This window comes from Mustelus asterias, chromosome 18, assembly GCF_964213995.1.
Source record: "Mustelus asterias chromosome 18, sMusAst1.hap1.1, whole genome shotgun sequence".
In the NCBI taxonomy this organism is placed as follows: domain Eukaryota; kingdom Metazoa; phylum Chordata; class Chondrichthyes; order Carcharhiniformes; family Triakidae; genus Mustelus; species Mustelus asterias.
The window spans coordinates 45,758,996-45,786,317 of record NC_135818.1 but is presented as its reverse complement, the minus strand read 5'-3'; the positions used below and the strand labels follow the sequence as shown (position 1 = coordinate 45,786,317).

Here is a 27,322-nt window from a genome sequence, read left to right as displayed (position 1 = left end):
ATTACAGAGAAAATGAAGAGCAGGGCCATGCAAGGAATGAAAAATAAGGATGAGAATTTTAAAATTGAGGCATTGCTTGACTGGGAAGCAATGGGGCTCAGCAAGAATAGGGGTGACAGATAAAGGAGAATGTAGGCAGCAGAGCTCAACATGACATCAAGTTTACAAAGGATAAAGTTAGGGAGATCGTCAGGGAGTGCATTGGAATATGTCCAGAGGGGACAAAGGCATGGATGAGGGGTTCAGCAGTGGATGAGCTGAGATGGGTCAGAAGCTCATCTCTGGATCAAGTATGATAAAGTTGTAAACAGTCTGGTTCAGTCTCAGAAATTGAGTTGATAGCTAGGGGCTGAAGTTTGCGATGGGGATTAAAGACAATGGCTTTAGTCTTTCAAATATTTATTTGGAGGAAAATTCTCAGATGATCAGTCTGATAATTTGGCAATAGTGAAGAAGTCGAGAGAGGTTGTGGTGAGGTCGAGCTGGGTGTTGTCAAAGCATATATGAAAACTAGTGCAATGCTTTTTTAATATCTCCCAAGGGACAGTTGAGTAGATGAGAAATGAGTGGGCCAAAGATAGATCCTTGGGGAACACCAGAACTAATGCTGCGTGTGTGGAAAGAAAAGCCATTGCAAATGATATTCTGGCTATGATTAGACAAAAATGAAACCAATTGAGTGCAGTCCCATCCAGTTGGTCGGTCATGGAAAGGTTTTGGAGGAGGAAAGAGTGCACTGCTGTGTCATAGACTCTGGCAAGACAGCAAATTGAACTAGGACAGAAATTTACCTTTGTTACTGTCACTATTTGTGACTTTGATCAAAGCTATTTATGTACTATGGTAAGGATGGAAATTAGATTGGGGGCATTCATTTACGGAGTTCAGGGCAATGTTTTTTCTTCAGTGACTTTTGGAGGAAGGAAAATGCTTGAATTTATATAGCGCGTTTCACAACCATCGGACATCTCAAAGTGCTTTACAGCCAATGAAGTACTTTTGAAGTGCAGCCACTGTTTTGTAGGAAATGTGACAGCAAATGTGTGCTCAGCAAATTCTCACAAACAACGTGATAATGATCAGAAAATTATAAAAGCAAAATATTGCGGATGCTGGAATCTGAAACAGAAAATGCTGGAAAGTCTCAGGTCTGACAGCATCTGTGGAGAGAGAATAGAGCCAACGTTTTGAGTCTGGATATGTTTTATAAGAGCATGATATTGCAGATGCTGGAGATCTAAAATAAAAATAAGGTGCTGGAAAAATCTCATCAGGTCTGGCAGCATCAGTGGAAAGAGAAACAGTTAATGCTTCGAGTCACATATGTCTCTTCAAAACTGAAGAGAAGTCAAAATGTTTTTTTTTGGAAAATAGAGGTGGGGGGAGGAAAATCTTTTTACTGAGGTTGATTGAGGGATAACTTTTGGCTATGACCCCAGGGTTAACTCTCCTGTTGTTCTTCAAGTTAGCTCCATGGGATCTAATGCATCCACCAAGCAGATAGATAGATGGGGCTTCTGTTTAACATCTCACCTCAAAGATGGCACCTTTAACAGTTCCGTGTTCCTTCAATACTGCATTGGAGTGTCAGCCTAAATTTTTGTACTCAAACCCTGGAGTGGTGTATGAACCCAGAACCTCGTAATTGAGTGAGTATGCTATCACTGCACTGAAAGCTGGAGCCTGAGATCAATTGGTCCAGTCTATTTCCAGATTAATTGAAGCAGTAAGTGCAGTCTGTTAACAATCGCTATTACGTAACATTCATGGCACACAAAAAACCCCAGACAATTTGGCTCAATTGTCCTCTGGTGATTCTGCTCATCAGGAACCTTCTCCCACCCTATTTCATTCAACCATTTCTTTCCGTTCTTTCCTCTGTCATGTAGAGCTAGCTTCCCCTTAAGTGCATTCAAATTATTTGCCTCAACTATTCCATGAGGTTCCACACTCTAACCATGCTCTGGGTGAAGTAGTTTCTCCTGAATTATTAAATTTATTAGTCAAAATCTGACTCCTAGTTTTGGACTCCTACAATTGCAAGCACCTTGATGCATAGTACCTGCATCTTCCCTGGATCAAAAACTTAACAAGCTGGTTCTTACTACTTGCTACTTGGGGTACGGTTTCGACTTCTCTCTGAAAAAGGAGTTACCATCACCAATTCCATGTTTTTTCTTCTAAATAGCAATGTAAAGGGTACAAAACTCTCCAATGCATTTTCACGGCATGGTGGCACAATGGTTAGCACTGCTGCCTCACAGTGCCAGGGACCTGGGTTCGATTCCCGGCTTGGGTCACTGTATGGACCCACGTTCTCTCCATGTTTGCGTGAGCTTCCTCTGGGTGCTCCGGTTTCCTCCCACAGTCTGAAAGAAGTGCTGGTGCACTGACCCGAACAGGTGTCGGAGTGTGGTGACTCGGGGAATTTCACTAACTTCATTGCAGTGTTAATGTAAGCCTTAACTTGTGACTAATCAATAAACTTTAACTTTTCTAAGGCACAATCTATGCATTGCTCGTATCAAGAATGGAAGTTTGGCCTTTTTCTCTTGATTTAAAACACGTGTATGCAGAAGTTCATTCAAACACTGGTTTTCATGTTGATGCAGGAAAATGTCTTGCGAACAAGATTGATACTTGTAGAACTGGATTAGCTAACGAAAGTAATCAGATCCAGTTGAAGCAGTGATTGAAGTTTGAGACTTGTTGGCTGGCTCAGAGATAGAAAAGTCATGTGTTAGAAATGTTGGGTAAGGAATGAACAATGAACATAGCTTTTATAGCAGTAGTAAATTTGGTTCTTGCACTGTGGTTTATGTATGTCCTATAAAGTAATGTGTAGCTGTTCAAATTAAAATTTCCCCCTCCCCTACCTGCAAATGAAAGTAGTTACAGCCAGAAAATACATCCAACAATTCAATCTTTTATCAGACATGCCGAGTAATTGGTTTATTGCTTATTTAATGTCCCAGACACTCCTAAATATCCCTGAAGATTTGTAGTCATTTCAAACAGCCATATGTTTTTCCTGTCCATAATCAGTGCACTTGTGTCCCATGTACCAACCCATTTCTACCTGTATTTCTTACTGCACTTGCCAGCTCTTCACCAGCAGAGATGTTACAAAACATTTGTGGGTGGAGATAGAAATAGCATAAATTCCAGAGGCTGGATGTGGGCTCTGGCTAAAGATTGGGCCACTTCTGGCAATGTTGTAACAAATTCCTGTCATGTCCTGCTGGCTTACGTAAAATTACTAAGCTTCTTGAACTAAAGCTAGTGCAAGCAATGTAAATGGTGGATAGGAGCAGACCGTACAAGAGGTCATAGATATACTTAAAACGAACTGGAACATGGTCATTGCAATTTAATGTTTTAAAAAAAAGTGCGAAGGGATTTGTAACAAAAAATGAAAGTTTTCAAAGGGATGCAAGAACCAAGAGACCTGGATGTTCAGATCGACGAATCTTTGAAAGTGGCATGACACGTTGATACATCTGTTTATTTTTTAAAGCATATCTTTGCCTTTATAAAAAGAGGTATAGAGTCAAAACCAAGGAAGTTATGGTAAATCTTTATAAATCACTGGTTAGACTTCAACTGGAATACCACGTCCACATCTGGGTACATCATGGGCATGAGGGGGTGCAGAGGATCAGAATGGTACCAGGGATAATGAACTTCAGGTAGTTCTGTAATCTGAGTTTTCTACCTAAGGCAGAAGAGGTTCTGGGGAGAGTTAACATAATTATAGAGTGAATAGGAAGAAACTGTGTAAATAAGCAGACATCGCCCAATTTAAGAGAATTGACAAAACAAACAGGCGGGAGATGAGTACTTTATAGTTATGATCTGGAATGGATTGCCTGAAACAGTGATGGAAGCAGATTCAGTAGTAACTTTGGAAAGGAAATTGGATCTATACTTCTAAAAAACATTTGCATGGCTATGAGGAAAGGGGGGGGAGAGAGAGAGATATATATATATATTTGGATAGCTCTTTCAAAAAAAAAACCTGACACAGGCAGAATGAACCGAATGGTTCCCTTCTGTGCTATACGATTCTATGATGGTTGCTGTAAATCAGGATTTAGCTGTCCTGCATTTTGAAGTTGGTAACTAAATTGTTATTTATAAAACAATAATTATTTACAAATGGCTACAAACCTCTAAGGTTGGAACAATATAATCATTTAAAATGCTATCCATTATTGTGAAAATACCACTTTTTTAAATAGGAAGGAATAGGTTCTGAAAATTTGTGAAGTCCAATTATTTTTTGGCATTGGTACAGTAGAACACTTTTAAGGAAATTGTTTTCCTGCTGCTGTGGTCTGACTTAACTTTTTTCCCAGTGTCTATGTTCAGGTCTATTCAGCTATGTGCTATAGATTTTTAATGGGATTGGTAAATGAACATCACTTTGGGGAAAGGAAACATATATTTGGGTTTTTAGTAGTGCTACGCTATGGAATGGCATCTACTAGATTGACACCAGTGACTGCGTAGGGCCATCAAACATTTCTAGCAAGAGGAGAGTACAAAAACTTGGAAAAGTGAAATGCAATGGAGTGTGGTGTTAACAGCCTGCAACTATCCATTATTAAAAGTATTTTCATTCTCTCCAACATGTGCTGTGTCAAATGTTTTATAACCAGAACTAGATGCATTGAACTACTCCCCAGTCATCAGCTTAATTACAAAGGCTTAGGAGTGCACTATAATGGCACAGCATGACGCACCAGCTGGGCTTTCCTCCTTGGAAGGAAATGCTAGGTGGTGTGGCCAATATCAGGAAATTGATTTGAGGGACTTTTGCAAAGTTGCTACCATCCTCCCATTTATTGCATACCACAACAAACTTATTAGCTTTGCCACCATATACAGCCTTTTGAGTTTTATTTGGACGCAGTTGATGTTTGTTTATCAGTCCAGATTTTTAATTATAAGTCCATTAAAGTTGCAGGCCTGACCTAAATTACACTGAAGTGCGTCCCAGTGTTTGCACATCACCCCTTCCATGGTAGCAGAGTGAATGACACATTTTAAAGTGTCGTACAATACACTATTTTAAAAAAAACTTACCAGTAGTTACTTGGTACTATAATGAAAATTAAGTTGGAAGCAAGGACCATTTTTTAAGTTTAAAATTTCAAGCAGGCCACTCTTTACTGAGGGCAAGCTTTTAAAGTATATTAGTGCCAGATTGCTTGATGTTATATGTTTGGACAATTTTAAGATTTTCTTTGCATGTGTTTGAGTACTAAAACTAATATGTGCAATAAAACTGCCATTAAACCAAGTTACTTGGAAATGTGTACGTACATTAAGGGTTTATTTCAAAATTTGTTACATTCAATTTGAAAATTGTTGATAATATTAAAAGGTTAACACCGTATTTTAATTAGTGTTACGCTTTTTTTAAAAAGTTCTTTATGGTGGGTTTGAATCTTTTGATCTGAAATACAAGACCTCTTTAATACAGATAAGTGATTTGTAAAATGTTTGAGTAGTGGATTATGGATTGCATGTGGTTTACAATTATTTGAAACTATGGACAGCTTTTCTGTTCATGTTTGACATGTATAACATTGCTTTAGGGTGACAGAAGCTGGCTCGTTATTTTATAGAAATCTCCTAGCACCTTAATCACTTCTCTTTCATCAATACAGCTTCATGCTGCCACATCTGACTGCCATTAGTCAACTGAGTGGACACAGCTGGTTACGGTTTAAAATGTGAACAAAATAAAGTAGTAGTTCTTTCAAGCTTGCATGAATTGGGAGCTTTGTAATATAGTCCAGATCAAGGGTCCTCATTCCTTAAGATGAAGGAAAGGCTTTAAAAAGCACCAGTCACTGCCAACTGTTACCAGTTACCCAAACCAAGTAACTGGAGGAAAATGCAATTTCATAACTACTTCAAGTACTAAGTTCTCTTGTAAAATATTTGTATTATGGGCCTTGAAATCTATTGATGTTTAGATCATTAAGGTTACAAGTCAAGGTTAACTTGTCTGAACCAAAGTCTTGGATTATATGTAGAAAAATAAAAACCTTTGGCGGGTGCCAAGGTTCTGATACAACACTGAAGTGAAAAGAATGAAAGTGACATTTGGGCTAAGAAGCTTATTGGATCTTTAACTTAAAATTTGTGTAAATTAACAGAAGAGGCCTAGATTTTTGCTCCTGGTTTGGTGCAGCAGAGATAGGAGAACTCCCAGCTCCACGAAGCCAACTCTCAAAATGGTTATTTGGGTGTCACATTTTTGGTTTGGGAGTGCGGGTTGGGATAGAAGTCAGTGTGGCAATCTTGGAAGAATTGAGGAGAATGCTGGGTGTGGAAGTGGGCTGGGCAGAAGGCATGCCTCAAGTCTATGACACTGTGTGCCCAAAATATTTTTTAAAAACAAATGAAACATCCTTCCATCCTCCCCTCCCACTCCCCAAACACACCCCAATCCCCATCTACACCACCTTGTGCCCCACCAATATCTTGTGGCCCCTCATTACTCAATGCCAAGCTATACTTCCCACTCACCCCATAACCCTTTATAATCCAATGCCACCTTGGTATCAATCGTGGTCCCCACCCATCATGCCAACTCAGCTAGTACCTATCATGGGCAGGCCTTGGGAACCATGTAGAGATAAAATGAAGTTCTAATTGCCTATTGCAGACTTAACTATATTGAAAAAAACACTCATTCATTAAAAACCCATTTATTACATTTACATTCCTTCAACTAAGTAACAAATATTTAATTTAAATGCATAATCCTTATAACAAGCATTGCAATTTATAGTCCAACATTAAACAATCCATAACCACTTGCAGCTATCAATCGAACTGTGAAATGATTGGCACCCTACTGTGGTAATGGATGGCTGTGAAATCAGTCACTTGGCAATAATCCAGTAATGGAAACACTCGGGTTTATCTCAACAGATGAGTGAAATAGCAAGGTGTTTTTTTAACAATTAGGACGGCACTTTTAAATGCCTTGACAACTCCTTTTGACTATCCAAACAAATCTACAAAGTCCAGATCTGCTCTCTCCAGGTCTATTCTGCGCATTTGTGTTTTACACCCTAAGACTATCATCATCCCTTTTCTGTGAAGGCATCTGATTATTTAAACAGCTGCCTCTGTAAAATGTGCCTCATCCCATTCCTGTGCAGATGGGAAGTGCTGTGTTCGGGGATGAGACTTGGGATTTTTGTGCTGTTCTATTTTTCCTCACGATGAAGAGGCTCTTCGTTGTGACGAAACTCGGGGTCAATATTTTTAATTGTTTCTTCACAAACTTAGTAAAAATTAAATTGAGATATTCAAACTATATGTTATAAATGGTTTTGATAAAATAATTTATACTTTTTATAGAAATTAATTTTGATTTTCCTTTTTAGCTACTGAAATTTGTCCCTGAGAAAAGTGATGTTGATGTGTTGGAGGAACACAAGCATGAAATTGAGCGCATGGCAAAAGCAGACAGATTCTTGTACGAAATGAGCAGGTATGAACATCAAAACAATGCAACCAGAAATCCATAGGCAAAATAGTTAAGTGGCACAGTGCTTTTGTCTGTCAACATGCTGTTCCCTATGCTATTAGGGCATGTATTTTTGACTGCAAATTCCCCAAGTGGGAATCCTTGTGTTAGCTAAAGAGGTAAATTGCAGGGCACTCTTCAGGGAAATTGTAATCTGTTCAAATATTTTTTCATTTTGGACAGAAAAAGAGAAAAAGGGGATAAAGGAATGCTTTGATCTTGGTAGAGACCAATAACATTTTTAAATAGACATTCAAAATCTTAGTTCTTTGCTAGGAGAATACAGTCACAAAATTCCAATCTTTAAAACAGAAGATTTTTTCCATACAAGAGTTAAAAAAGAAACGTTAAATACTATCTACCCTTTATGCTAACATCAAGAATTAATGAGTTAAACATGAATTAACAGACAAATTGTGATTGAATATAAACTATGAATCACATGTCAAATGGCAGATGTAACTAAAATACGTTTTGCAAATTAATTGAGCAATCCACTCAGATTTTTGCCATCACACTCACTCTCAAAGTCCTGAACACTCTGTCTTCCTCCCAAAGCATTTCAGTTCCTCTCCTTTTTAGCAATTGGTCTAATCTCCAGCCAACAGCAGTGCATAACCAACCCAAGTTCCACAGGCGCATTCTTCACCGCAAATGGCACACATCTGCAGAACCTGTTTGACTTCGTCTGGGAGAGGCCCATCAATGTTACCATGAAGAAACAGCAACTGCTGCAGCAAATTCTCAGGCTTCTGGATCTGGATACTGCCTTCCTCAAGTCTCCTTCACCTTGCCTGCACTCATCAACTTGTAATGCCCAGTTCAGACTGATCTGTGTCCTTCTATGAATTTTTAAATAAGTTCAATTTGCCAGAAATTTTGGCTTTCAAACTTCAAGTTTGTTTTTATTTCCTTAGAAACTGGGAGAGTCTTTTTCATTCCTCTGCTGTTTCCCTTTCTGTTCCCTTTTCAGTTTGGTTTTAGTTATGATCTGTCTCAAAAAATACAAATTAAGTTTAAAAACACATTCTCTCAAGAACCTGAGCAAAGATTTAATGTGCTAAAGCAGTTGTATTCCTTTTAAGTCAAAACTTCCTGCAGTCAATAAAAGTGCTCAAATGCACAAAGACTTTGTTTTGTTTCTTGAAACTGAACTATAGTCAGAAGCAAATGTTTTTTGTACTTGATATGTTAGGTAGTAATTTTATTTGGTAATGTTATAGACCAAAAGATTTTAGATACATTTCTGATAATTTGATACTGTGGAGACTGGCAACTGTTCAAACAAATTACTTTAAGGAGTAGACTTGAGTACTAAAGGGGTGAAATTTGGCTTCTGTGGGGGTGAAAATGAACAGTAACAGATTGCTATCAGTTTTAGAGCCTACCCCCATTCACCTTTCCATTGAATGGAAAGAAAGAAAAATTTTCTGAGTACACAATGAGTGATTAATTTCATTTTGTGATCAAAGCTGAATTTCACCCCCAAAGACTTAAATAACTGGAAGTAGCAGGTTGATTTAGAACTCCCTTATTTGTGTGTGTAAAGGATATTAGTTTTTCAGGTATCTGATTTAAAATACATTTAAGTTTGGGGATGTCACACCCTAATGTAAAATGTCATTGGTAGAAAGAATGTGCACATTAATGTTGGAATGATCTGATTTGATTGCTTAGTGCATGTTCCATCTGAAAATTGTTGTCAATACTCTGTTCATGTTTACATGGATTGATTTTTTTTTTTGAAATGTCATTAGAATTCCTCACTACCAGCAAAGATTACACACCCTGTATTTCAAGAAGAAATTTGCTGAAAGAGTTGCTGAGGTTAAACCCAAAGTTGAAGGTACATCTTTTGCTCTTATCATCCTTCTTGCTATACAATGGCTTTTAGCCCTGTCAGCATTCAAACAAGGCGAAACAAGCATCGTGACTTAAGAATCAGCAATGAAAAACTGTTGTCATTTCTTTCAATATTGCATGTGGCAAGCTTATGCTGTTTATATTGTCTAGCTGTGTGTTAAAATACTGCCAGTAGACTTGCAATAAGCATATTTTTATTTAGTGCATAAAATTTGCAACATTCAACCAAAAGGTTCAATGGTTTTTGGTTCGTACGTGTAAACACAATACATTTTACCAGAGTACTGCTACACCCAATTACATTTCCTTCTGGTACTGGTTCACTCCAGTGTACTGCGCCCATACAAGAATTATAACTTCAGTATGTTTAAAGCTTTTTAACTAGAGGAAGTTTCCACTAAAATTATCTGGAGACATGCTGATAGAAAGTATAAAGTAATTGGAACTTTGGTTTGTCCACCTCAATGAACCCCCACTCTTGTAGAAAACTAAAATTGGTGAATGATTGAGAACCCTCAAATTTTAACGTTCCACAAATAGTACCCAAAACATTAGAATTAAAACATTGTTTGCCGACATGCCAAATTCTTACCTGGTGTGAACTTCAAGGTGTAAAACTGTCCACTGAAGATAGTCTCACAACTTGCAGTTTTGATGCATATTCATATATTTCTGATGCAGATCAACATTACCACCGCAGTGGCAATGATGTATAATTATTTACTAAAGTATATGATGGGGATGATTTTCCATGGGCTTCTATTCATCTGAATTAACTTTGGCAGATGACCTGCAAAAACCCCAAAAAGACGCCATCTTCCGTGGCTCCTGCATCAAATTATGGCTGAACAGGAGAGCCCCACCAGAAGTTCAACTTTTTAGTGCTTGCTGAAACTGTGATGGTTAAGTATTGTCCAGAGTTTGTTGTTGCAAGGCATCCAACATGTCTGCCTTTGCCGATTTAGGGTATTTTGTGTGGTAAGTTGATATCGCCACAAGGGAAACAAGGCATCTGTACACTGATAGAATGATGCTTGAGGAAAGTGAGTTGCTAGATCAGTCATGTACCAAGGGGCCTTTAACTGTAGTATGGAAACTTCCTACACAAAATCTGCTCTTTTTTTTTGCAGCTGCTGAAAGGGCTCTGTTAGGTTGAAGCTTTACATGAGCTTCGGGCTAAACCATGCTTTTATCCAGTTAGGTTAAATAGTATATCAAAATTGTAGGGCAGGGTATTTGTGCTAACTACACCCCAAGCAGGTTGAAATGGGTGAAAATATGTTCAGCCATTTGTTTCATTGGAAAGAACGTTAATGAAAGTAATTGTTAAATCATTTGTGCAATAGTTGAAAAATTGACTCCTCCTTGTATTAAATTCAGAACCTCTCTCAATATCCACAAATTTTGATTCGAGATTTAAGTGCATGAATTTTAACCAGCACAAGTTGAAAAATCAAATGGCACTCAATTTAACCACTCAGCGACCAGTAAAAATACAGGATTAAAACATACAAATATAATATTTTGTATGTAGTTACAGAATTTGCAACATTTCATGCAGTATGTTTTTCTGGAGGAGCCAATCAGACACCTGGGCCACGATATTGGGGGTGGGGTTAAGGAGGTTGTTGTGGGTGATTGGGATCTGGGGGCAATACCTGGCCAGGCTGGGGACATGGATGCTCTGCCGATATCAGCAGGGTTTCATTTCAATATAACAATTCAGATTCCTGCCTGTCAGCCAGACAAATTGACAATCTGGTTGGCAAGTGGGAAATTGCTGCAGCAGGCTGCTGTAGGGGACTGTTGGTGGAGAGAATGGATGCTGTCGGTGGGTTTGGTCGCTCGGGGCTGGGCAGGAGGGGAGAAATATTTTGGCCATGATTGTGAGGGAGGATCTGGCTGCAATCGAGGTACCGGGCGTGGTGTGTGTAGCCCAGCGCAACAAAGGCTCCAAGGCTTCCTTGTGAGGACCACAAGGATACATGAAAAATCAGTTCAAAATTGAGCATCCTCTGGCCCAGGATCTGGCTGCAAGCAGATTTTCCCTGATGTGGGAGCTGACATTTTACCCTCCACCTGTCTATTTCAGCCTCGGCCTGAAATTGTAGATCAGGTCCTGATATCATTTAATCTGATCTGCAAATTTAAGATAGGAATCTGCTTCCTTCCTGTGGTTGTTCTGCTTGCCTGTTCAACTGAGATTAATATGGAAGCATTGCATGATCAAAGTGGAATCGGTGAGGGTAACTGATTCTTGTTAATTTAGTTACCCTTTGCCTGGTTTCCACCAGGAAAGAGCAATTAAAATTGGGCCTTTGGAGTTGAGCAGTACCAGCCAAGCTAAATCTCTCAAGGTCAAGTGGTTATAGGTATTTATGAACATACAAACTAGGAACAGGAGTAGGCCATTCAGCCTCTTGAGCCTGCTGTGCCATTTGATAAGATTATGGCTGATCTAATTGTGGCCTCAACTTTTACCCCTCCAGTCTACCTCCTTTAATTTTTGATTCTCAATCTACCTAACTCTGCCTTAAAAATATTCTATTATCCAGCCTCCACTTACTTTCCTACTTACCTTTCCGTCATCAACAAATTTAACCACAAATTCCCTTCAAATCATTGATATAGATTGTAAATAGCTATTTTCCAATCTGATGGGATCTTTTCAAAACCCAGGAAATTTTGGAAAGTCACAGAAAATGCATCTTTCTCAGCAGCTATTTATTTTAAAACTCTTTGATGAAGTCCATCATGTCCTGGGGACTTGTCAGTCTTCAGTTCTAATGGTCTTCTCCGTAGCCTTTTCTTGGTGGTTGTAATTGTTTCAAGTTCCCCTCACCCTTTCACTTCCTGATTTACAAGTATTTCTGGGTGTTATTTGTGTCTTCTACAGTGAAGGCAGACACAAAATATCTGTTCAATGCTTCTGCCATTTCCTTATTTGCCATTATTAATTCCCCAGATTTGCTGGAGGACCAAAGCTCATTTTAGAAACTCTTTTCCTTTTAAATACTCGTAGAAACTCTTGCAATTTGGTTTTATATTTCTAGCTAGTTTTCTCTTGTACTCTAATTTTGCCCTCATTTTTTTAGTCATTCTTTGCTGGTTTTTAAATTCTGTCGAATCTTCTAATCTTGGCACAAGTACACTTTTTCTTTCAATTTGATACCATCTTTAACTTAGTTATGGATGGTGCATCTTTCAGCTCAAGTCTTTTGCACTGGAATGTATATTTGCTGAGTGTTATTAAGTATCTCCTCAAATGTCTGCCTCAGTATCTCTACTCTTCTATCCTTTAACCTAATTTCCTAACTCACTTTAGCCCGCTCTGTCTTCATACCCTTGCAATTGTCTATAATTAATCAAGTTTAAAATACTAGTCTTAGATCCACACTTCTCACCCTAAAACTGAATATGTAATTCAATCATGTTATGATCATTGCTTTGTAAAGGCTCCTTTACAATGATGTCATCAATCTTGTCCCATTACATGTTACCTGGTCTAAAATAGCCTGCTCTCCGTTGGCTCCAGAATATCTGCTCTAAGAAATTGTCCCAAAAACACACACTATACTCCTCTTCCAGACTATCTTTGCTGATCTGATTCATCCAGTCTATATGGAAGTTAAAATCAGCCATGATTGTTGCTGTACCTTGTGGTTCAAAACATTAAACTTTTAGGTCATCTAATTCAAACGAGGGACAGAGTATTTAAAATAAGCAAGCAAGTATTATACCATATTCTGAGCAATCTTTGTGGAAATGTAATTGTACGACAGATTTCAGTAAATGTCAGCCCAGACAAAAAACATTACTTATTCATGTGACTTAATAACATTGCTATTGTGCCGTTTCAATGCAAATCGCAAGTAGATTCAACTCTCAAAATTTCTAACAAAACTCTCTGGACCAATTTAATTCAAGGACTTGAATCTCTTTCCCATGCCTAGAACGCAACAATCAAGTTTCAAGACTATCAGATGAAATTTGCAATTAGAGATGCATTTTTAAATAAATATTTACATTGAGTGAGATGTAATCAGGGATTACTATAAAGCCTGGTAGATGGAGTTTATAATGAGCTAGGAAACATAGAAAGTAGGAGTAGGCCTTTCAGACCTTCAAAATTTCTCCGTCATTCATCGTGATCATGGCTGATCATCCAACTCAGTAACATGTTCTGGTTTATTTCAGTTGTCAGAATTTTCCAGCCCTTCCCGTTGGTAGAATCTTCTGGTCCCGCCAATGGCAACCCCCTATGACAGGTTCTTCAGTGGCAGAGGGTGCAAGCCATGCAAAAACCCACAAACGTTGTCGGGACTGAAAAAACCCACCACCAGCCAGTGGCAGGCCACCTCCAATGCCACAAAACGCACCCAGTGACAATTTAAAGTAATCTGGTGTAAATTTACCCTTCCATTTTTGCAAAACCACCGTTGCTTATTGCATGTTTTTAAATAACATCAGAACATGTTTTGAGTTTCATTTCAATTTTGTTGCTTAAAGCTTTAGTCCGCTTAATTTTAAATATTTATGTACCTCAGTTAGGATTTGGTATACTAATAACAGACCTCCTTTCACTAACGTGACTTCTTTTTCTTGTTTTCCAGCTATTCATTTGAGTTCCAAGGAAGTTCTGCAAAGCAAAAATCTGTTGCAGCTGCTGGAGGTGGTTTTAGCTTTTGGCAATTACATGAATAAGGGACAAAGAGGCAATGCTTATGGTTTCAAACTCTCTAGTCTCAACAAGATTGCAGACACCAAGTCCAGTATTGAAAAGTAAGACATTGCTCTTTCAAAATGAGATTGTTCATTGCTGCTTTGCCAATTTTAGAGACAGTGCAGCTCCCTGTTACATTCAATGATTTTTCTTTAGTGTTTTATGCTTTGGCTCTAGAGGCTAATGTTAAATTGAAACAAAATTGGCCTTTGAGGTTGGTCGTCCTAATGTTCAAAGCCAGGGATAGGGTTTATACGTTAACCTCTGAAATTAGTGCAACAATCTTCTTGGTCTCTTGAGTATTATGGAAATATGCCTCCATTTTCTTTTTCAAAAGTTGTGCAATAACCTTTTCATGAAAATATTTTGCAGCCCAACTCCTTTTGAATTTCAGCCCTTCAAGCCTGTTCTGCCATATCATAAGCTCATACTCCATTCACCTGCTTCATATCTCTTATGATGCGTCTGCTTAACAAGAATCTATCAATCCCAGCTTAAATTTGAATTGACCCAGCATGCATGACTTTTTGTGGAGGGTAGGCAAGAGTTCAGGATTTCTGCTACTCTGTGAAAATGGTTTTCTGCCTAAAAGCCCCAGCTCTCATATTAAAATAGTGCCCCTTGTTTTTGGATTCCCCCACCAGAGAAAATTATTTATCTATGTCTACCCAATCAAAGTCTTTATCATTTTAACTAACTCGATTAGATTTCATGATGATCTTTTAAACTTGGAGGAATGCAAACCAAGCTTATGCAACTTGGTTTCATATTATACCCTTCAAGCTCCGTTATCATTCTGGTAAATCACTGTTTTGTCCAGTTCAAAGTCAGTATATTCTTCCTAAACTACTCTACCCCTCAGTTTGGTGTTTCGTATCGGGTCTGACCAAGGCTCTGTAGAACTTGAAACATTACCTTTGCCTTTTGAATTCCAACTCCCTTGAGATAAAAGCCAACATTCAATTAGACTTTTGATTTTTTTTTCTACCTGTGCCCTTGCTTTTAATAAATTCCATTTATGGACACCTAAATTTCTTGACTCATACACAGCTTCTAGTCCCTCTCCACTGTTTCTGTCTTGGATCTGAAATGCGTGACCTCACACCTGAACTCCATTAGTCTGTTTACATCCCTTTGCAATTAAATGTTTTTATATTGTAATGTTAAATTATGCTTTTTGTGCTTTTAATGTTCCTGTATTAGAATGTGCCTTGCACAAATTTGCATTTTTCCCACTGAAATTTGTTGCTTATCCTTCCCATTCCCTCCCTGCCCACTTCATGACGCCTCAGTCTGCCCTCGTTGACATTGTGTCTTAATGTGCATCTTGTGTAATATCTCCAGAATGGTCAAATGTCAGAGGGAGCAGATTTTGCTTTAAATTAAAGATGATTACGCCGGAAGGAAGTACCTGTTTTATTCTGAACATTCAGACATTGAATGTTGAACACATCAGGGGAACTAGTTGTGTTTGGAGTTTCTTTTACATTATACTTCGGTCCAAACTGAGAAGAATTAAAATATCTTGCCCGTTTTGTGATTGCAGATGCCAAATCACTTCTAAGATTCTATGTTGGATGGTGTCGTAGATTTTTGCTGCTTTGTATCTTCGACTGATTAAAAATAATGAACATTCTTTTCCTTGTTTAAGGAACATTACTCTTTTGCACTATTTGATCACAATTTTGGAGAAGAAATACCCAAAAGTGGTGAACATATATGATGACTTGCATAGCATTCCTGATGCAGCCAAAGTAAAGTAAGTTTTCAAGATGTGTGGTTACATGATTGGAGATCCTTGCCGCAAACAACAGAAATTGTGCCCACTTTTGAGTGCTGGTGACAGCAAGGAAACAGGGTCGTGTCTTGTGATTCTTTTTTCCCTGCTGCCCCTCTGTTGTGAGCAGCATCATTTCTGTTCTGGTGTCACCTTTGATAGTATACAGCTGTAGGAGTGAAAAGCTTTGTTTCATGCAAGTGAAAAAATATCAGCAGCCCTTCTCATGGCACAGTGGTTAACACTTGCCTCACAGCACCAGGGGACCAAGGTTCAGTTCCCGGCGTGGGTCACTGTCTGTGTGGAGTCTGCACGTTCTCCCTGCATAGGTTTCCTCCGAGTGCTCTGGTTTCCTCCCACAATCCCACAAGCATTAAGTTTGCAAACTAAGTCATTGCAGGGCGCACCTAAACACTGTTCACTAGTTTTCTCCAGCTCAAACACGTTTTCTTGTTTCCATAGATGATTTTGCAGTAATAATGACAGTTTGTCAGCATTCAAGACATGCTGGTTAGGTGCATTGGACATACTAAATTCTCCTTCAGTGTACCTGAACAGGTGCCGGAGTGTGGCGACTAGGGGATATTCACAGCAACTTCATTGCAGTGAAGCCTATTTGTGACCCTAATAAATAATTTTTTTAAAACTCTGCTCTTGACTTCCATTCCTCATGCCAATTTGCCCCTAGATGAAGGATAATGTGCCAAATGCAATGCCTTTAACTTAATTCTTGGGGTATGTGCACCAGTAGCACAAACACCATTGATTACCCATCGCTGGTTTTGGTTAAGAATGTACTGGTGAGCTACCTTCTTGAATTAATGCAATCCACACGGTGAAGATGCTCCAATGGTGCTGGTAGATAGGGAGATTGTGATTTTGATCCATTTTAGAATAAGCTATGACTTGGAGGGAAAATTTTAGGTGGCAGTGTTGCCATGCACTTGCTGCCATTGTCTTTTTTAGTGGTGGAGGCCATGATCTGATAACACTGGTGGGGTGGTGTAGAGTTCAATTGGGGAGATGACTGTGTCTTGAAGCAGTTAACTTTGCCTAACTTTATAAATGCTGAATTAAAGAACAGCTCAAATGAGTGGGTTGCTTTGTGTGTTCATAACTCTTTCAGAGTTAATTTTCCATTCCAAAAGCCTTTGTCAGTATATCAACCTCTAAACTTGGGGAAGTGGGAATTAAAAAACAAAGTTTGAAGTGGAATTTAATTTTAATAATTTGAGAAGTTGTTCTCTAAATTATATCCACTTATCAGAGATGTGTTTTTTTTTTGTAGTTTGATTGAGCTGGAAAAAGAATTCAATAGTCTGAGAAGTGGTCTGAAGTGTGTGGAGAATGTAAGTATTCCCTTTACTTTTATTTGTTGTAATCCTTGTTAGATGCTTTCTTTATATATTCAAAGGAAGTCAGGGTGGGAAGCCGTGGCAGTCATTAGTGTTATCCTATTTCCTTTAACATCAAATGTGCTTCCTTCCTCGCTACATTACACATGTACCTATTCCTTCCCATATTGTGTACTTCTGCACCAGAACACCCTGATTTCTTTTTATCAAATGCACCTTTTAATAAGTTTGCTAGTTAAATGTTTTTCACATTTTACAAAATATTTCAGTGTTTTTGTTGTGCTGACACTTTGAGCTAACCAGGAGTTGTACATTGTACATGGTTCGCATTTCAGCTGCAGGATGCACATTGGCCAACTCTGATTTTGCTTGTTGCTTTTTTTGTTTGTTTTAGCTTTCCTGTGTAATTCTATTATTACACACATTTAAAAGGGGGAAACAATTTGTCACTTGTTTCTAGGGATGGTTTGTCCTTCTCTATATTCTTGAACTATATTCTTGAACTATCTTAACACATTTCATTATATTCTATGATAAATCATTTAATTGCACTTTATCAAGCTAGATTAGTTTGCATTTTGAGAATTATGCAATCTTTTAATGATATTTTAGTGCGGTTTTATAAGAATTGTGTATTGTGACAAATCAGAATGTAACATTGTAATGTCTCCCTTTCATTGTTCCATTTGGAATTCAGTTGTGGTATTTTGAAAGGAAAAGTCTGACTTTTAAGTTAAAATAAGGGCCATGTTATTTGTGCTGAAAATTATATCACTGCATCACAGATGGGAATGAGTGCACATTATTCAAAACGGGTGGCTTTTTTGTAACAAGCTTTGCTGTGATCTTTGCACTGTTCCTGTTTTCTTTGAAGCGCCAAGGATGAAAGACAGAGTGGGAGGATAGCACAAAAAAAACTTGGAAAGAGGCAATACTCTTGTTCTCTGTTTATATTATGCAGCTTTTAAAAGTGGTTTTGTATAATTGTCATGTACAGCTATCCCTTGTTTAGCTCTCCTTGTGTTTTTCAAAAACATGTTAAAGCATGTTAAACCAAAATCACTTTTGTCTAAGAAGACAATGTAGTAAGAGCCAACTTCCTGATCTGTAATTTTTACATTAAAAACTTATTGGTTGCTTTGAACCTAGCTGATCCGAAAATCCTAACTCGTACTAATTTAAGAACTCTTGATAGCTGGCCTACTCTTTCTGCTTGCCTCCCATTTGCCATCACTCAACTCCCCTCACCAATTGCCTCCCCGACCCTCCTGCTCACCACTTCCTGCCACCCATTACACTCCCTTCCACTTTCTCCTTCACCCAGTGTGTCTCGTGTCACCTCTTTCCCAAGGCCTTGCTCACTGTGAGGATTCGAGAGGAGGAAGCCAGCAAACAGGAAAATCGGTGGAGGGAAGTGGCGAGTGGGATAGGGGGACGGTCTGGGAGGAGGAAGCAGCGAGCGAGAAAAGGAGGAGCCAGAAGGAGTGCTCCAGGAGGGGGGAAAGCAGTGAAGAGGCTGTATGGTTTCAAAACGGACTGAGAATGCACAGTAGCCACACTAAAATGAAAATGGAAGCAGCATTATTCCAGGAACGTCCCTAATTTATGAATTGCACTGAAACAAAAATGTGTGATGAGAATGCACTTCAACTAGGATTACCAGTAATTGTTTCGGCAAAAGTGCTTCATCCACAATGTAACACCGTTTCCCAAAGCTAGAAAAGAGCAGAAAAACTTGACTGCTATCAGCCAGTCTGTCCCCAGCACCCCACGCCCACCCCAAAACTTCTCTGTCCTGGGTCTCAATATTGAAGGCATTTTGTAAGCACTGATCAACGATTACAACTGTGAAGATCTGTGCAGAGGGGAAATATTTAACTATGCACATTCTTAAACTAGGGTTATTGGAAAAATAGATTGCTTTATTGCTTTCCTTTCTTTTCATAGGAGCTGGAATACCAAAAATCACAACCTGCACAGTCCGGTGACAAGTTTGTCTCTGTCGTGAGTCAGTTTATCACAGTTGCAAGTTTCAGCTTCTCTGATGCAGAGGATCTTCTGTTGGAAGCTAAAGATCTGGTAAATAGCATGCACAGTTTTAAGTTTCCTTTCAATTTTGTATCCCCCACTATATAAACTCGGAGCCTTTTTTTCTGGCTTTCTTTCCTTGCACCTTTCGATATCTCTGTGCCATGGACTTGCTGAATGAGTGAACATCCTGTTGATTGCTATTGGCACTGCTCTGGCACAGCTGTAGGTACCACATTTACTACTTGCTAATGAGGAGTAGGCTACTCGCAACACTCCACACAGGAGGACTCAGATTAAAAACTATGGAGTGGGACCTCCTTCCATATCCACCATATTATCACATGGTGTCATATGATAATAACCATGGGGCAATGTAGCACTGCCATTATTAACTGGTTTTAGAATTACATAACTGAAGCCGGATATTTACTGGAAAAGTCAGTATAAATAAAATGATTTGCCATTTTTGTCTCCTGTATTATTGCAGTTAAGGTGGCTGTTTCTGGGCAGTGCTTGCACAGGAGAAAAAACTGGATCCATCAGATTAAGATCTATGGCAATGCAGCAAATGCAAAAGAAATGTTTATAGCACATATGTTTAAAAAATAACTTGTATAATATGCTATGGGAAAAGAACTGATTCAAAATGATAGCTTTTTATTATTGCAATGTTTGAACATGGTTATTTTATTAAGTAATGCTTTCTTGGACCCTGCTGCTAAGCACAGATTTTGTTGAAAATTCAATGGCAATCAGCACTTTTTTAATGTACTTTATTTTAAATACTTAATTATGATGCAAGCTTCCCTATAAATTTGGGTTTCTTGTTTGCATCCATATCAACCTAGGAAGTGAAAAGTTTCTGCCTTTTGTAGAATCCTGTTATTACTTAATATCTGAACACAAATGTTGTCCATGTAGAAATTAGCTCAGTAACCAATATATGTTTGACCACCTGGTGTTCTCAGAACTTTCTGTGGTTACACATCCTTTATGTGAATGCTTGACTACATGCCTGGTTCCTGTTTTAATAAAATGAATATGTTTGCCTCAGGACTATTAAAGAAATGTGTACAGATGGTACTAATAGTGAAACTGTATGATAAGATGGAAAGAAAAGCTACATCAAAGCAACTTCAGAAATGAATGTTTTACTAATAAAACGTTTACTATAGTTTTATGATCTAGAAAGAATTACTGAGCACCACAGTGTGTGTTACTTGTTTTACTGCTGCTTTTATTAGATCTCGACTAAGCAAAGGAAGAATAGATATGAGGAGAAAAACAAGACTAAAGAGGGAATGGGTGGCGGCCAAAGAGGCATGCTGAAATCGGCAACAAAGAATACTAACCTAACTAGGTTGCATATTAATTAATGTGGAAATCCTGCTCTCGTAATTCTGTGCACGCTATGAAACTGTCATGTAATCTTCGAAGACTCTGGTATAACTAGAGCTTTGCTGGAATACTGTAGTTGAATATGGTGGACAAGCAGTCAGCTTTTGTTTTGGATTGGGAAGACACAGAATGGTGCCAAATACTGTATTAGGATGCAGATTTCTACCATAATTTTATTGGTCTCTAGCTGATGGGCGGGGTGGAGATGGGGGCATTCTCCCAGAAGAGATTGGGAACTGGAAAATATCAAATGATTGACCAGAAAAACATTGAATGCAGTTTGGGATTGATACATGGGCAGATGAAATTCCAGCAAAACTTAAAAATTAAGATGAGGAAGAAATTTATGAAGTTTCAAATGTTTCCTGTGTTGAATATTGGTCTCGAGGAAACCTCACTTCTGTTTCACAAAATGTGAAATTTATCCATTGGGAAATTTATTATAGATATAGTCATCAGAAATAATTACATCCTGTGTTAGCAGCTGGTGCTTGGGCAAGTGCATTAGATTGCAGGTTTATATATTGAGCTGAAATCTGTGAAAAATAAGATTTGGTGTCTTGATCATAAATTGGATTTTCTGATCATGCCATTGAAAGTTTGTTTGTTTGAGCAATTTCGTCTACAGCGTAACTATATCAAATCTGCTTGCTATTTATACATTGATCTAGAAGAACTTTTTTGTTTTTTCTCCTCCATCATCACATTCCTCCCAGTTTAATAAAGCCGTAAAGCAGTTTGGAGAAGAAACTGGCAAAATACAACCTGATGAATTCTTTGGGATTTTTGATCAATTCCTCCAAGCTTTCGCAGAGGCCAAACAAGAAAATGAGAACATGAGGAGGAGAAAAGAGGAGGAGGAACGCAGGGCAAAAATGGAAGCACAGGTCAGAAGATATGAATTTGAGAGAAACTTAAACTCTAGTGTGCAAGTGATTGATTATTCATAGCCACAGACATTTCTGCTCTGCATGCTTTTCATTTTTTATAACAAATTATCAAATAATATTGCACTTTCAGATTAAATAGTTATTATTTTAGTTTTATATGTGGAAAACATTAGAAGGCAGTGGTAGGAGTGAATTTCAATTATTTTAAGCTCCATGCTTGTACTTATTAAACTCTTTAAATCCATCTGGATATTACCAGTGAATTGACTTCTAATGTTCTGCTAATCATTCCATGTCTTTGCATTTTTAAGAAAGAAAGACATTCGGTTATATAGTGCCTTTCAAAACTTTAGGACTCCACAAGATACTTTGCAACAAGTGTCATCACTGTTGTAATATTGGAAGCGCAATAAGAAATTTGCACTCGGCAAATTCCCACAAATAGCAACGTAATAATGACCAGATTTTTTTGTGATGGTGACTGATGGATAAATGTTGGCTGCAGCACGGAGGATAGCTCCCATATTCTTTATTGACAGAGTGCCATCGGTTTTATTCAAATAGCTCTGTTGTTGGCAGTTACCTCAATGCCTTGGGAAATACTCTACTTGGAGAACTGGGCATACAGTCATTTCCTCAAGCATAGTTGTTCCTTCCTGGCTTATTGTTTTCAAAGTATGAAGTGAACTCAGCTTAGGTTAGGATGTAACAGATATTTAAGTCCAAAGGACCATTTACAGATTTCTAGCAAAACCGCTGAGTTGGTGATGCTACTTGGTTTATATTTGTTTCTTGTTTCTATTATAACTAATTACAAGTTTTTATGATACCAGTTTTCTGGGTGCATTTCACACATGGCCTGAAGTGATTTTCATTTTGGTCAGTCCGTAGTCTGGTTATTTTTTTTGAAAATGCATTTGCAAATGTAATGTTCATAAGATCAGAAGAACAGGAATAGGCCATCTGGCCCTTTGAGCCTGTTCCACTATTCAGTAAGATATGGTTGATCTGATTGTGGCCTTAACTCTCCCGTAACCTTCGACTCCCTTGTCAGGCAAAGATCTAGCTTGCCTTGAATATATTCAATGACCAGCCTCCACTGCTCTCTGTGAAAGAGAATTTCAAAAACTAACAACCCTTTGAGAGAGAAAAATCCTCCTTAACACTATATTCTTCCTCATCTCCATCTTAAATGGGAGGCCCCTTACCAAAGGTAACTCGGCCCCTAATTCCCCATAATGGATTCCCCATGAAAGGATTATTGCTCTTTCCAATTAAAATGTCCATTTTCTAACCTCTTTATATGGTGAAGGGGGCATTTATGAAGAACAGATGCAGTATTTCCGTAGGAACAGGAGTGGGCCATTTAGTCCTTTGAGCCTATTGCACCATTCGGTGAGACTGTGGCTGATCTACAACTTCACTTTGCCTTATATCCCTTCATGCTTTTTGTTAACATGAACCTATCAGTAATTAACAATGGACTTGACATCAGTTGCCATTTGCGGGAGGGAGTTCCAAACTTTTCCCACCGTTCATGTGCTGAAGTGTTTGTGGCATCACACTTGCAGAAAAAAATTGACATAAAAATTAGGCAAGTTCCTGTAATAAATTGTTTTAAAGCCAGATGTTTCCAAATGATTGCAGTTCAGATTTTTGAGTTTAGAATGTTGTAGATCTGGTGTGGATCTTATCCTGTCTAATGTGACAAAGAAGATTTGATGTTGGACAAGTGCATTTTGTAGCTGAGGGCAATTTTGATCCCTGGATACTAATATTAAAATTAGCTGATACTGGATTAAAATCTGTGGATTAGTGTATCTTTTTTCCCAGTTTGGAGATTTGCTTTAAATTGAAAATCTTTTTTAATAAAGACAGGGTATTTCAACTTTGCCAGAAATAATGTCTTATTATAGACATGAGCCACACCAGTAACTAACAAAGTAAATCTGGTAATTCATCAAATGAGTCATAGTTGGGGACAATATTATTCAAATTGTTTGTTATCAGACATTCAGACAGTCTTATTTTCCCCCAACCTATTTTTTGATGTCTCTTTTGGGAGGTTCCTATCAGCTAATTAAAAAGTGTCCATTTTGTCTTTATGATCAGTATCAATAATATTTTCTCTACAATAGGATACATACTGACTAATTGTAAAGATCTTTCACAAATGATTTAGATATAACATTGTACTTGAGGGTGTAGGAAATTTGTATGGGTTCATTGAAAAATATTAAATCACTTGAGCCCAATTGTAATCAACCCAATCACCATTGGTTTGTTTTACTCATTAACGTTCAAACATTACACTTAAGCTATAAGGTAAAACAGAACTCTCAGATACCAAATTAAGAAAAGTTTATTTAAACAAAGGATACTTAAGAGTTAAAATATAAAAATCATTTAAGCCCGTGTATGTATAAGGTGTGAGTGAGATTCATTCCAGTAAGCACTCTTAATCAAATACAATCAATTCACTATCTTCTTTCCTAGTCAGAAAAAGTTCTCATTATAAATATCTCAATACAGAAAGAAAAAAGTAAAGCAATCAGTCCAAAACAGAGTTTTACGAGTCTGGTTGATCAGGTCAAAGAAGCGTAACCTGCTGTACCCCTTTGGCAACAATTTTAATCAGAGCCTTGTCTTTTTGGATATTTCACCTCCGTACACAATTAGCAATGGGCCTCTTTCAGCCTTGGGTTTTTAACCCCTTACTGGCCATTATCTCAACTTGAATGAGCTTTGTTATAACTTGATGTTTGGTAATTTTTATAATTAAATTGATTCTATTGGTTTCAGCCATTTATAAAAATTGTCCCAGACAGGAATACAATGGAACTATTCATTTTGCCTCCTGTCTAATTTTGTACATACATTCTACTCAGTGTTCAGTTCCAAATAAGGTTTGATCAAGGCCTTGGTGAACTCGCTGCTGACCATCTTATCTTGATCATACATTCTTTCTTACAGAAACTGCACAATGGAATTTAAAAACAAATGGAGTTTTAAGTATAACCCAATCATTTAAGATAATTAATGATTGATTAAATCTTCAATTATCATACAGTTGAGGTCCTCTGTTAGTCATCTGTTTGACTGTCTGAATACAGAATCAACGAAGTACAGAATGTGACATGGTTACAGAAAGCGACATGTGCAACTTAAAATGGCTTCCTTAACCTTATAACTTGCTGCAGTGAATATAAAATGAAATTCGCCTAAAAATGGTTATGTTTTACTAATGATGTGGAGATGCTGGCGTTGGACTGGGGTAAACACACTACTAAGTTTTACTAAACATCATATTCGACGTAACAAGGTATATTGTGAGGCTGTGGATTAGTAGTAAATTCTGCATTCTGCTATGCATATGTATAATTTATGAAACATCTAACTTCGTTTGAAACAATTTTCACATTCTTTTTCTTTTAGCTTAAAGAACAACGAGAGAGAGAGCGCAAAGCAAAAAAGGCGAAAGAAGGTAGTGAAGAGGGAGGAGAATTTGATGACCTGGTTTCAGCTCTACGCTCAGGAGAGGTTTTTGATAAAGATTTCAAACTGAAGCGTAATCGGAAGCGTGTCATCAGCCAAGTGGATGGTAGCCGGGAGCGACCAGTCACAAAGCTCAACTATTAAAGCCATCACCTGTAGTGCAGAATCAGGCTGTGTAGCAGCCGGCTTGCGCGTTACTGTCCTGTTGTGATTAAACTGACCGATTATACTGCCGACTGGCCCTATTAATGGCTGCTGCTCCTCATAGCGGGCTCCCCTCCCTCCTTATAGCTGGGTTTGCATGCACCACTGTTAATGAGAAGTTTGTTTGTGGTGCTGAAGCACAGGAAACACTCGAACATTCCTAGGATTCACACAACTAATGAGTAGAACTCTTGTTTTTGTGATTTCATAATAAAAACGTACCCTTCCACAAATGTTCTGCTGCATAAGCATTCCATCCAAACTGAATGAAAAATTAAGCAACCTAATGGATTAAAGATGGTGCTGATGCAATTAGATTTATGGAGCTGATGATTACTTGGATTTGAATCTGAAGCATGCTGGGAAGACCGACCGGATAGACTTAAATAAGTGGAGCATAAAAGGAACAATTGAAATGTGTAATGCTGAAGACCCTCAAACATCTGTGGCTTTTGACCTGGTTCCAAGGAATTGAGTAATTTCCCTTGATCATTTTTTAAAAACAATTCTTAGTTGGCAAATGTTTTATTTTAAACACTGTTTACTCAAACTATTTTCTGACTGAAAATGAGTATGATCATGGGAATATGTTTATAGTACTTTGGTGATATCCAGATTTCCTTTGCTTTTATAAAAACATTCCATAATTAATGGGGATGATAATAAGGGTTCTCTGAAGGGGCAATGAAATGTTGAACCTTTTTTCTTGCTGCTGGCAGCTCTACAGCAGGACCATAACCAGACACAAGATATAATTGAAATGGTTCTTGTCAGTTATATTGGTTTGGGGGGAGGGGGTGTGGGGAAAAGTGGAGAATTTTGTTTAAAGGAAGAGGAAAAAAAACTTGTGTACTTGAAACTTGAATAGAAAATGACTTTAATAACCTCGTATCTAACTATAACTTTCAACTGCAAAATGAAAATGGCTATTGTAAAAAGGACAGTGTGAATATTTCAGGACAATCGAACTCTACAGTCTATTTATATTTGGACATATTTGGGAAGAGGTGTCAGACATTATATATATTCAAGTACTGTAACAGAAATTATTCAAATTTTGTAGCCAAATCGTAAGGCATTAATTTGGTAGCAACTGATGAAGAGCCTTTCTTTTCACTGTACAGTGACTTGATCCCTTAACCAAAGTGCCTGCAAACAGGTTTATGTTTATGAATAGGGCTCGCTCTTGTAACGTTTTGTGATTCAGGATCTGATGTTTTGTTTTAAAACTGTTTGGACACTGTGCAGTTTAAAATATTGGCTAGGGGACATAAGTGTTCTGATTGGTCCTGTAAAGAGTGAGAACACTATAAAAGCTTAGGTCTGAGTGTGTGTGTGTGTGTGTATGTATGTGTGTGTCTATGTATACATGTGTGTCCACATGAGTGTACACCCTGTCCTTCCTTACTGACTTTGAAACACCCATTTTTGCTTTTCCTTTCCAAAATGGAAGCGTGAAAGCAATTCCATGTGCCACTGTTAAAAAGTATTTTAGACTGGTGCTGGTTCCGGTAGAAGAAGCTCATTGGTTTCTTGGGTTTATTTGATGAATTTTTTTAAAACAATGCCAAAAAATGGTGATTAATATTTGTAAACAGGAATGTACACTAAGGATCTCATTTGTTTGGTAATTTAGTGGGATGTCATTATAACATGTGAGCAGTCACAAAAGCCGTGTACCTTTTTGACTTGTAAGATCCTAATGGTAAAATGCAATAAAGAAAAGTAGTTGAACAATTGTTTTGTGTATCGTGTCAAAAGGTGGTGAATATTTGTAAAAAAAAAGTAGTGGATTTACAAAATGCAGCAGACACCAAATGTTTTTCAAATTCCAATGCTGGACATTGACATTTAATAGCAGAATGATGGTTCAATGCTGCACACACAGTATGTATTCATTATTTCTGCTTGATTATAGATCTGTGAGTTAGAGAAACTTCTAATGAAGCAGTGCACCATGAGTACAAATTTTACATATTTGAATGACCTCTTGTTTGTGTCAAAACATTTAAAGTTGTTTTCATTTTCTCG

General features: G+C 37.9%; 1 protein-coding gene across 7 annotated transcripts in view; it reads left to right on the top strand.

Moving 5' to 3' along the window:
• daam1a (dishevelled associated activator of morphogenesis 1a) overlaps positions 1-27,030 on the top strand; it is a 151,031-nt gene extending 124,001 nt beyond the window's left edge. For all 7 annotated transcript variants that reach the window (XM_078233824.1, XM_078233828.1, XM_078233827.1 and 4 more), the window contains 8 exons: positions 7,413-7,519; positions 9,313-9,401; positions 14,032-14,200; positions 15,793-15,900; positions 17,207-17,267; positions 19,221-19,352; positions 21,419-21,589; positions 25,028-27,030. In XM_078233824.1, coding sequence (XP_078089950.1) covers positions 7,413-7,519; positions 9,313-9,401; positions 14,032-14,200; positions 15,793-15,900; positions 17,207-17,267; positions 19,221-19,352; positions 21,419-21,589; positions 25,028-25,231 — 1,041 coding nt within the window. In that variant the 3' untranslated portion in view covers positions 25,232-27,030. The remainder of the gene's footprint in view (positions 1-7,412; positions 7,520-9,312; positions 9,402-14,031; positions 14,201-15,792; positions 15,901-17,206; positions 17,268-19,220; positions 19,353-21,418; positions 21,590-25,027) is intronic.
• Positions 27,031-27,322: the final 292 nt, after the last annotated feature.